This window comes from Felis catus, chromosome E3 (genome assembly GCF_018350175.1).
Source record: "Felis catus isolate Fca126 chromosome E3, F.catus_Fca126_mat1.0, whole genome shotgun sequence".
In the NCBI taxonomy this organism is placed as follows: Eukaryota; Metazoa; Chordata; class Mammalia; order Carnivora; family Felidae; genus Felis; species Felis catus.
The window spans coordinates 16,373,218-16,384,919 of NC_058383.1; the positions used below are offsets into that span (position 1 = coordinate 16,373,218).

Sequence of the window (11,702 nt, forward strand, 5' to 3'; positions counted from 1 at the left end):
CACAGGCTTTTTCAAATATGTAACCATGATGGCTTGGAAAGTAAGGAATTCCCATGACTGCCTGAGGAATACTAAAATTATAATCAATTCAGATGAAGAATGACTTCCGGCTTAACACCCTTTTTCCTCCAAGCTTTTCCAAAAATCTGAGTGAACTTCCTTGACCATGTATATATTAACGTATATATACATGTCCAGGTTCCACCCAAAAACTGTTGAGATGAAGTCCGGCATCTATACATTTTTTAAGTGCCTCACAAGTGATTTTTAAGCAAGCAGGAATTCAGAACCATTATCAGAGCCTCTAATTTTGTTAACTTCCTCAATGCCAGTGATTTTCGCCATCATTCTACTTCTGTCACCCACTTCCGGTGCCATAGTAGTTCTGAAGTTTCTTCCCTTACAAAATGCTTGACTATGAACCAGGAAACCTTATGGTATAGACTGGATGGGGAAGAAAGTGAAGACAGTGGAAGAAAGTGGCTTGGGGTGCCTGGGTGGCTCAGTCGGTTGGGTGTCCAACATCGGCTCAGGTCATAATCTCGCTTGTGAGTTCAAGCCCCACGTCAGGCTGGGTGCTGACAGCTCAGAGCCTGGAGCCTGCTTCAGATTCTGTGTCTCCCTCTCTCTCTCTCTGTGCCCCTCCCCCGCTCATGCTCTGTCTCTCTCTCAAGAAGTAAACATTAAAAAAAAAAAAAAGACAGGAGTGGCTTAGTATAGGGGAAAAATAGAAAAAAACAGCAATGTTTATCAAAGTGTGGTCTGCAGATCACTTGAATCACACAGCATTTGCTGAAAAGCAGATTCACTGGTTCAATCCCAGACCTAATGAAATGGCATCTCTGGGGGAGTATTCTTGGCCCAGGGATTTGCCTTAAAAAATATTTCTTCTCTAGGATCAAACCATTCTCTCCAGCCTCCCTACAGGCCTGAATCTAGCATATATCTTCTCAGTCCTTGATCTGCAACTTGATCTTTCATTTTATTGACTCCTCCTGTCATAATTTAAAACCATTTAAGATCTCTCCCAGCATTAAAAACTTTCACTGGCTATATGCCCTTTTGTAACTAATATCCATTCTTTTTTCAAGGCTACAACTCTTCAAAGGATTGTTAGTACTTGTCTCTACTTCTTCATTACCCATTTATTTTTCAATTATCTATGATCTTTCTTCTGTTTTGCCATCAGCACACCGCTAAAATTGCTCTGGTTAGGAATGTCAACAACACTTTTGTTCATGCAATGGGCTTTATTACCTCCTGAGCTCTGATGGGTATCTGACATTACTAACAGCTGTGTTTTGCTTTATGTCCACAGCCTTTCTCAGCAGGCTATGCTCTAGTCCCTTTTCCTCTGCCTACCATTTACATATTGTTGTTCCTTAGGAGTTTTCAATATCTATCTTTGTTCCCTCCACAGGTGAAGTAAAGGAATCTTTAAAGGTATACAAATCTGATCATATCAGTCCCTTATTTGAAATTCTTCAGTGGCTCCCTACAGCTCTTAGGCTGGAATACAAAGCCATAAAAAATCCTGTGACCTGCTTCCTGATCTTTCAAGCCACTCCCCTGCTTGCTTCTGAGATTTCATCTACACAGCTCTGCTTTTAAGTCCTTAAATGTGTCCTGTGTGGTATCTCCCCTCCTCCACTCCAGATGATACTTACTCTTCCTTCAGGTCTCAGTTTAAATCAAGGAAGATTTTTGATATCACAGACATGTGAGGTCCCTCATTTACACCTTCCTTTTTTTTGGTAGCACTTTTTATCATTGTTAATTATTTGTAGTCATCATTTTTATTTATACCTCACCATTGTGTGATGTTAACCTCCATGAAGACAGGAATCTTTTCTGTCTTATTTACTATTCCACTTTTAATACTTTCAGTATGTGGCTCATAGTAGGCACTCAGTATCTGCTAAATGAGTAAATGAAAGGGTTCTTCTGTTTCTTCTTCTATTTTTTATTTTTAACTTATTGTGAACCAATTTTAGACTTACAGTAAAGTTACAAGAATAATACACAATTCTCACATACAATTCACCCTACTTGTCCAAATGTTAATATTTTATATGCCTATAGTACGATGATCAAAACAAGGAATTTAAATTGGTACAATACTATTAATTCAAACTACTCAAAATTTACTAGTTTCTCTAATAGTATTTTTTCTTTGATCCAGGATCCCACATGGAATTTAGTTGTTTTTTTCCCTTTGTCTTCTCCAATCTGTAAGTTCCTCAGCCTTTCTGTCTTTCTTGAGCTTAATACTTTTGAAGAGTACTGATGAGTTATTTTGCAGTGTCCCTCAATTCGGGTTTGTCTGATGTTTTCTCATGGTTGGAATGAAGCTAAGTATTTTTGGCAAGAATAACACAGAAGTGATCTTTTATCTTTTACATCACATTAATGGGTTTATGATGTTGGTACACTTCATTAATGATAATGTTAACCTTTATCACTTGGCTAAGGTGGTGTTCACCTGGCTTCTCTATTGTAGAGCAACCATCTTTCCCTCTGTAGCTGATAAATATCTTGGGGAGATACTTGAAGATATAAATATCCTGATTCTTCTCAAACCCACTAACTTTAGCATCCATCAGTTTATCTTGTCTGCAACAATTAGTAATATAGTGTTGGTCTAATGGTGATTTCTCTCTTTCTCATTAACTTATTTATGTGTACATTTTTAATGTTTACTTCTGAGAGAGGGAGAGGGAGCTGGGGAGGGGCCGGGAGACAGGATCTGAAGCAGGATCTGCGCTGTCAGCCAGCGCCTGACACAGGGCTTAAACCCATGAACTGTCAGATCATGACCTGAGCCAAAGTCTGACGCTTAAGCAACTGAGCCACCCAGGTATACCTCCCACTAATTTATTAACTGAAATTTTTCTGCAAGGAAAAGCTGCTCCATATCTCTTATCATTTATTTACTAATTTGTTTATGTCACTATGAACTCATGAATATTTTGTAAGCACCAATATTATCATTATTTTATTGCACAAATAGTTTTGGCTTTGGTCAGTTGGAGGCTCCTATGTTATTCTGACCAGCCTCTATCCTATTTTGAGCACTTCTTGGCACTGTAAGATGTTTCAAGTTCTTGTATTATCCCTGCCCAGCCCTAGAAATCAACTTCTCCAAGGAGCCCTAGTTCCTTTTATTGGAGAAGTGCTTAGAAACAAAGATCTGGGTGCTGGATCAGCACAAAGATCAGCTGTGCTCGCTGCTACTGGGGTATCATTGCTTCTAGGCCCTCTAGGAGAGATAGGACACATGGACACACGGACACACACACACACACACACTGTATTCATCTATGTATTAAACACTACAAGTTCATTATGACACCTCTGATTCCAATCCAATACCTCAGGGCTCATTTTTAATCTTCCTCTTTTCCTCACTTCTTTCTTCAACAAAGAAGTTACCAGTGAGGAAAGGAGGAAGATTGTTGGCTCTTAGTATCCACAATATATTTACTTATTTGTTCAGTTTTGGTATATACATAAAGTAGTTTCAGAATTGACTCATACCCCTGTGACAAACACAGTTATTAACTGGAAATTACAGCATCTGTGTAGAGTTCTCTTTGTCTTTAGTTATACAGTATCTAGTCAAGATAGTGTTTTCTAAAATAATTTAATTTTTTTCTTTGCCACTTCCTTCAGTGTGGTTATGTCATTCACTTGTAATACAGTTAGGTCCGGTTGTTAGTACTTGTGTTTATTCTCTTCTATTTCTTCTCAGGTGGATTCCTTCAGCTTTACCCACTGCCATGATTTCACTGATCATCTTTTTTGAGCTACATAATCACATATCTACCCAACCACCTTACTGGACATCTCCAGGCGTGTGTCCCTCAGATCTCTCAAACCTAACATGTCCCAAACTCATTCTCTCTTAAGCCTCTTGCCATATATTTGCAATGAAGTATGCATGAACACCAACTCTATCGCCAAACTGATTGGGTTTGATTCCTAGCTCCACAACTTACTAGCTGTGTGAGTTTGGTTGTATAAGTTACTCAACCTTTCAATGTTTCAATTTCCTCATTTGTAAAACTAGTTATAATAGTACCTACCTCATGGGTTTGTTGAGGATTAAGTGAATATTTTGAAAATATTTAAAACAAAATGCCACATAGTAGACATATTTATATGTTACATACTGTTCTTTTTTTGTTTTTAGTATTTATTTAAAAATGAAATTTATTGTCAAATTGGTTTCCATACAACACCCAGTGCTCATCCCAACAGGTGCCCTCCTCAATGCCCATCACCCAACCTCCTCTCTCTCCCACCCCCTATCAACCCTCAGTTTATTCTCAGATTTTAAGAGTCTCTTATGGTTTGGTTCCCTCCCTCTGTAACTTTTTTTTTCCTTACCCTCCCCCATGGTCTCCTGTTAAATTTCTCAGGATCCACATGAGAGTGAACACATATGTTATCTTTCTCTGTATGACTTATTTCACTTAGCATAACACTCTCCAGTTCCATCCATGTTGCTACAAAAGGCCATATTTCATTCTTTCTCATTGCCAAGTAGTATTTCATTGTGTATATAAACCACAACTTCTTTATCCATTCATCAGTTTGTTACATACTGTTCTTATTCTCCTGTTAAATTCCCTATCTCAATGAATAGCACCACCAAGCCTGAAACCTGAATGCCATTCCTGACCTCTCTTTCTTTCTTTCCCTTAGTCTCTCTCTTCAATTAAAGTCAAATCCTGGTAAATTTATCCCCTTAAATATGTAGTGAATGTCCCATCTTCACTTCCACTACCTTGATTCAGGCCACTATCATCTCTCACTTTGACTACTTCTGCATCCATCAAACTGGTCCTTAACTTTAGTCCAGTATTTTCTTCATGCTGGAGTCAGAGTGATTTCTCTCTCCACACCTTTTCTCTACCTTGGAAATACCTTAATTTTATTTTCTGACAAATATTAAAACAAAAATTTTTGTAAACATAGAAAAGCAGAAAGAAAATCACTTATAATATCATTACCCAGAGATAACCAGTTTTTTTGGGATACATACTTCCCAGCTTTTTCTATACTAATTCTCACACATATTATAATATGGCATATGTCATTATTATATGTCTGATTTTCTTTTCTGAAATCTGGGTTTTAATTGGCAGTATTGTGTACATCACTTCAGGACAGAAAACAAAAATCTAAATATTAAAAAAACTAGGGTCATACAGTCTCTTCAACAAATGGTGCTGGGAAAATTGGACAGCTATGTGCAAAAGAATGAAACTGGACCACCTTCTTATACCATATGCAAATATAAATTCAAAATGGATTAAAAACCTAAATGTAAAACCTGAAACTATAAAAATTGCAGAAGAGGGCACAGGCACTCAGACATCAGCTGTAGCAAAATTTTTCTAGATAAGTCTTCCAAGGTAAGGGAAATAAAAGCAAAAATAAGCTATTGGGACTACATCAAAATAAAAAGCTTCTGCACATCGAAGGAAACATCAACAAAACTAAAAGGTAACCTACTGAATGGGAGAAAATGTTTACAAATGATCTATCTGATGAAGCGTTAGTATCCAAAATATATAAAGAACTTATACAAACAACTCAATACCAAAAAAAAAAAAAAAAAAACCAAAAAAAAAAACCAAAAAAACAAAAAAAACAAAAAACACAACCTCCCAAATAATCCAATTAAGGATGGGCAGAAGAAATGAACAGAAATTTCTCCCAAGAAGACATCCAGATGGCCAACAGATGCATGAAAAGATATTCAACATCACTCATCATCAAGGAAATGCAAATCAAAACTAGAATGAGGTGTCACTTCACACCTGACAGAATGGCTAAAATAAAAAGCACATGAAACAATAAGTGTTGGCTAGGATGCAGATAAAGGGGAACCTTCTTGCACTGTTGGGAATGCAAACTGGTGCAGCCACTGTGGAAGACATTATGGAGGTTTCTGAAAAAGTTAAAATTAGAACTGCCCTGTGATCCAGCAATGGCACTACTGGGTATTTACCCCCGAATACAAAAAAACACTAATTCAAGGGGATACATGCACCCCTATGTTTACTGCCACACTGTTTACAGCAGCCTGTGTCTACAGATAGATCGATAAAGATGTGGCATATATATGCAATGGAATATTAATCAGCCATCAAAAAAGAATGAAATTTTGCCATTTGTGACAGCATGGGTGGAGCTACACAGTATTATGCTAAGCAAAATAAGTCAGAAAAAGATACATTCCATATGACTTCACTCACAGGTGGTATTTAAGAAACAAAACAAACAAGCAAAAGAAAAAAAAAAAAAGAAAGACAAACCAAGAAACAGATTCTTAACTATAAAGAACAAACTGATGGTTACCAGAGATGAGGTGAGTGGGGAGGGATGGTGAAATGGGTGGTGGAGATTAAAGAGTAGATTTATTATGATGAGCACTGAATAGTATATAGAATTGTTGAATCACTTATTGTACACCTGAAGCTAATATAACACTGTATGTTAAGTTTACTGGAATTAAATAAATAATAAAATAAAATACAAAAGAAATAAAATAAAAAAGGAAAAAAATTAAAAAAAAATAGTGTCATGGTATATTCAATTGCTTGCAATACCCAAAACTTGTTTAATAAGTTAATTATTAATAGGCATTTAGGGAGCTTTATTTCTCTTTTCCTGTTATAGACGACAGCAAACATTATACAGTCTTGGCATAATTTTGTGTGATTATTTCTTTAGGATAGATTCCTAGAAGTGGAACTGCTGGATCAAAAGGAAGACAAAACACTATTGAGGAAGGTTGTACCATTTTTCATATTAATCAACAATATATGAGAGTGACCATTGGCCAAGAATGATCAGCATTATTCTTTTTAAATATAATACATAGTATATAATTACTGCTTTAGAATGTAATTCTTAGATAACATGGGAGGCAGACTTTACATTTTTAGTTTTCATGTTTCTTCTTCATAAATTACACTTTTGTGTAATTTGTCCACTTTTCTACCATTTTGCCTTTTCCACTAATTTGTAAGAATTCTTTATTACAAAGTACAGAGTGCAGGAAAGGATGAACTAAGCAGGTCTGGGTGGCCCAGACTGTACATTTTAAGGAAAGGTTTGATCGTGGCCTGGTTCCTGAAAGATAATCTATAGCCTTGCAACACCCTGCCTTTTAAGAGTGTCTCTGTTTACCTGAAGCCTTGGGACAGGTCAGAAAGTTCATGCCAAAAGAGGATTTATGGTGGGATCCTTGGGCCATGTGGTATCAGCTTGCCTTCTGGAGAGACTGGAGACTGAAGGTCAGCAGCACAGGTGGTCAGCTATGCCTACATGAACAACTTCCGATAAATACTCTGGATGCCAAGGTTTGGAGGAGATTTCCTGGTTGGCAATACTGCATACATTTATTACATGTCACTTCTGGGAGGATGTAAATGCTAGCTGCATGACTCTTATTGATAGAAGACAACTGGAAGCTTGTACCTGGTCTCTTCTGGACTCTACTTGCATTTTTTGTTGCTGATTTTAATGTGTATCTTTTCACTGTAATACTTATGCTACTGTAAGTATAACAGTTTTGTTGAGTTCTGTGAGTCATTTTAGCAAATCACTGAACCTAAGGGTAGTCTTGGGGATCCCTGAACACAGACAGTAAACAGCAACTCCCTTGGTATAACATAAATAACAAATGTAGTCTTCTTGTTATCATTTGTCTTTTATTCTTTGCTGCTTTAAAAAAAAGTTAATTTAAAAATTTTCTGCATCATAAAACACTTTCCCCCCTGTGTAGATATTAAGTTCATGTGAGGCTTTTGTTTTGTTTTTTCCTTACACAAGAAATAGCTTCTCAGTCTTTTGGCTAAGATCAAGTGTTTTTTCCTTACACATGTAATATATGTTTCATTTTTTTTTACACATTCTACATGAAACCATAAGTATTCAAAACATGGGAATATACTGAGTAAGATGTGAGTGACTTTCAATCCCTCTTCTCTATTCGATTTCCCTCTCTGAAATAAATCATTGTCAGTCATTTGGTGTACATCCTTTTCTGTGCATTTATGAACATAGATAACCACATCCGTACTTAATATGATGCACACTACACTACGTGCCATTGTTCTCTAGCATCCTTTATTCACTAAATTGTTCCTTGTTTGTTAACTTCAAAATAAACTACCTTATTCTATTTTATGGCAGCACAGTATTCCATTGTATGGATCTATCATAATATATTTAAGCATATCCCTAGTGAACATTTAAGCGTACTTTTTTCTCACAATTACAAATAATATGGAAATAAAACTTTTTACACACTTTTTTACATACTGTGTACCTGTGCAACTATTTCTGCAGGACTGATTCCAGAATGAAATTTCTGAGCCAGGTGAGCTCATTTAACATTTTGGTAGGTACTGTCACACTGCCATTCAAAGTGTCTTCCTCAATTTTACAACTGGGTCCTTCTTCTGGGCATTTCCCTCACACCTTTTATCATCAATATTTTTATATTTTTCCATTCTATTTTGTGAAAAATATCTTTGTCTTCATTTGCATTCTAGGGTTACTTATGAGGTTAAGCATTAGAAATTTTGTTTTGTTTTGTTTTTTGGTTACCTGTATTCTATAAATTGCCTGTGCATATCCTTTGACCATTTTCCCTTTTTCCTTCTGTTGTTTTTCTTTCTTTCTTTTTTTTTCTTTCTTTTTTTTTTTTTTTTTTTTTTGCTATTTACAGAGGTTCTTTACATATTATGGACATTAATCCTTTGTCTCCTACACATGTTGCACATTTTTTCATGTCTCTTGTTTTTAGCCCTTTGTTCTTTCTGAATACAGAAATTTAAATTTTTGACATAATCAAATGAATGAATTTTTCCCAGAGGGTTTTGTGTCATGTTTAAACAGTTTGGTATGGCTATAGCACGATGTGCAAGAGTGGATGGCAAAATATTATGCAATATTAAGATCATAAAGGGCTTTGAAGGCACTTCTAAGAAACTAGATTATCCTGATGGCAACAAGGAAACGTAAACATTTTCAACAACACAGTGACTTTCAACAAACATTCCCTCGTTTAATAACTATCTATTGAGCACCGCTAAGTGCCACGATCAATTCTTTCTCTTAGAGAATTATAATTTTTGAACCTTTACATTTTTCACAATTCCAAATACGTCAAAAGAAATAGATCATTACTGTCAGAGGACATAATTAGGGGGCGTTTGCTCTGCCACATATTAAAACATACTTAACATTAAAACACAGTGCAAAAACTGTCAGAGCAGTGCAAGAAACTGTCTGGAAACATTTCCGAGTATATACACGCCTGCAGAATGTAATATAAGTGTCATTTCAATTCAGTGGGAAAATGATTCAATAGATAATGGCAGGGCAACTGGGAAAAAGGCTCATTTCTATCCAACACCTGACAACAAATTAATATCCAACATAATGTAAGTACAAATGTAAAAAAGACATTTTAAAAATCCTTTAAAAACATTAGAAAAAAGTAAAGGTTAAGGTTTTAATAATCTTGAGATGGGGAAAAACTTTCCAAAAAATGACACCCACCCATGCCCACACCAAATAACAACTGCAGAAGATACCAGAGGAAAATATGTTTGTACTCTTGGGATGGGGCGGCCTTTCTATCAAAGAAGGGGCGTGGGTCTCCGAGAAGGAGGACGGCGCTGCAGAGGTACTCCGAGTTGAACGCGGACTGCGACCGCTACCCGGGCACCCTTGGGCCGCCGCCCGCCCTTCCCCCTCGCCCGCCTCCGGGCCCGCAGCACGCCGCACTCACCAGCCTCCACAGACAAAGGGCGCTCGGGGAGGCTCCGCCCCCTGACGCCACCGCCGCCGGGCCCGACCTAGGCGGGACAGGGTGATGAGGGCCTTACAGCCTGAGCCAATGACGCCCAGCGGCTGGGTCCCTGGAGCTGGACCAGCCGCCGGCTCCAGGCCCGCTCTAACGGAAGCCTTCCCGCGATGGCGGCCGCGTCGCGCTGGGTGAAGCTCCCCGATACGCATGCGCCAGCGGCGCCCCAGGCAGAGCGCTTCCCACATGCTGGACTCGGAACTCCCACCCGCTACCCCGGTCGGCTTTCTCCCGGGCAGCGCTCACCCAGGAGGCTCGGACCTCCGCCCCAGGCCTCGCAAAATTTCGCTTACCGGGAGTGAAAGTTGGGGTCGGGGTGGGAGTGAAGGTGGGGGGAAGGCCGAGGACCCTCCCATAGTCCCTGCCAATCGGAAACATTGTACTGCCCGGTTCCCCGGCGCTGTAGCTGCTGCGTCCCAAGGCGACGAGGGAAGCCCTCCCACTCCTCAGTCCCGGCCTACCCCTCCCACCCTCCTTTTATAATCAATGATTGAATTCAATTTTCTGTTTTGTAATATAGGTCTACTGATGAGAAGAATGAAATTCTTTTAACAGGGATAACTTGCTTAATTGGGATTCAAAATGTTCTCCATCATCAAAATTGATTGCCATGGTTGATCTCTTAATGCCATTCTATAATATTTAACATATTTCATCTTTGAAAACTTTTCAAGTATGTAGGTACTGTCAAATACTAACATTCACAAGGTTATGATTTAAACGGAGCATGTTCATTGCTTGAAGATATTTATGGAATCCCATAATTTTCCTCTCTTTATATTTGCTTTTTAGCATGCTAAAAAAGGCAGATTAACCACTTCTTTTTTTTTTAATTTTTTTTTTAACGTTTATTTATTTTTGGGACAGAGAGAGAGACAGAGCATGAACGGGGGAGGGGCAGAGAGAGAGGGAGACACAGAATCAGAAACAGGCTCCAGGCTCTGAGCCATCAGCCCAGAGCCCAATGCAGGGCTCGAACTCACGGACCGCGAGATCGTGACCTGGCTGAAGTCGGACGCTTAACCGACTGCGCCACCCAGGCGCCCCTAACCACTTCTGAATGAAGGTTAGGTGGCAGGCTTCTCGACTGCACAGTTAAATGGATTGTAAAATACAGAAACTTCCTTTGCACTTGCATGGAGGATTTTTAAAATTAAATTCTAATTCCAGTCTAGTTAATATACCATGCTATATTAGTTTCAGGTGTACAATATAGTGATTCAGTAGTTCTATATATTACTCAGTGCTCATCAGGATAACTGTATTTTTGTCCCCTTCACCTATTTTACTCATCCCACACCCACCTCCTTTCTGGTAACTATCAGTTCTGTATAATTAAGAGTCTGTTTCTTGGTTAGTCATTTTTTTTTCTCCCTGTGCTGTTTGTTTCTTAAATATCAAGTATGAGTGAAACCATATGGCATTTGTCTTTCTTCGAATTGACATATTTTTCTCACTAGCTCCATCCATGTTGTTGTAAATGACAAGATTTCGTTGTTATATCTCAGTAATAGTCCATTGTACATATATACAAGTATATATATACTTTGGCTGTTTCCATAACTTGGTTACTGTAGATAATGCTGCTGTAAACATAGGGGTGCAGGTCTCCATTTGAATTAGTGTTTTTGTATTATTTGGGTCAATACTGCAATTGCTAAATCATAGGGTAGTTCTATTTTTTTCCTATTTATTTTTATTTTTATTCATTTATTTATTTTATATTAAATATAATTAATTGTAAGATTGGTTTCCATACAACACCCAGTGCTCATCCCAACAGGTGCCCTCCTCAATGCCCATCACCCAC

General features: G+C 38.1%; 1 protein-coding gene across 1 annotated transcript in view; it reads right to left on the reverse strand.

The window, feature by feature from the left end:
- ZNF713 (zinc finger protein 713) overlaps positions 1-10,326 on the reverse strand; it is a 45,175-nt gene extending 34,849 nt beyond the window's left edge. The window contains exon 1 of the mRNA XM_019820640.3: positions 10,186-10,326. Within this exon, the coding sequence (XP_019676199.1) occupies positions 10,186-10,270 (85 nt within the window). The 5' untranslated portion in view covers positions 10,271-10,326. The remainder of the gene's footprint in view (positions 1-10,185) is intronic.
- Positions 10,327-11,702: the final 1,376 nt, after the last annotated feature.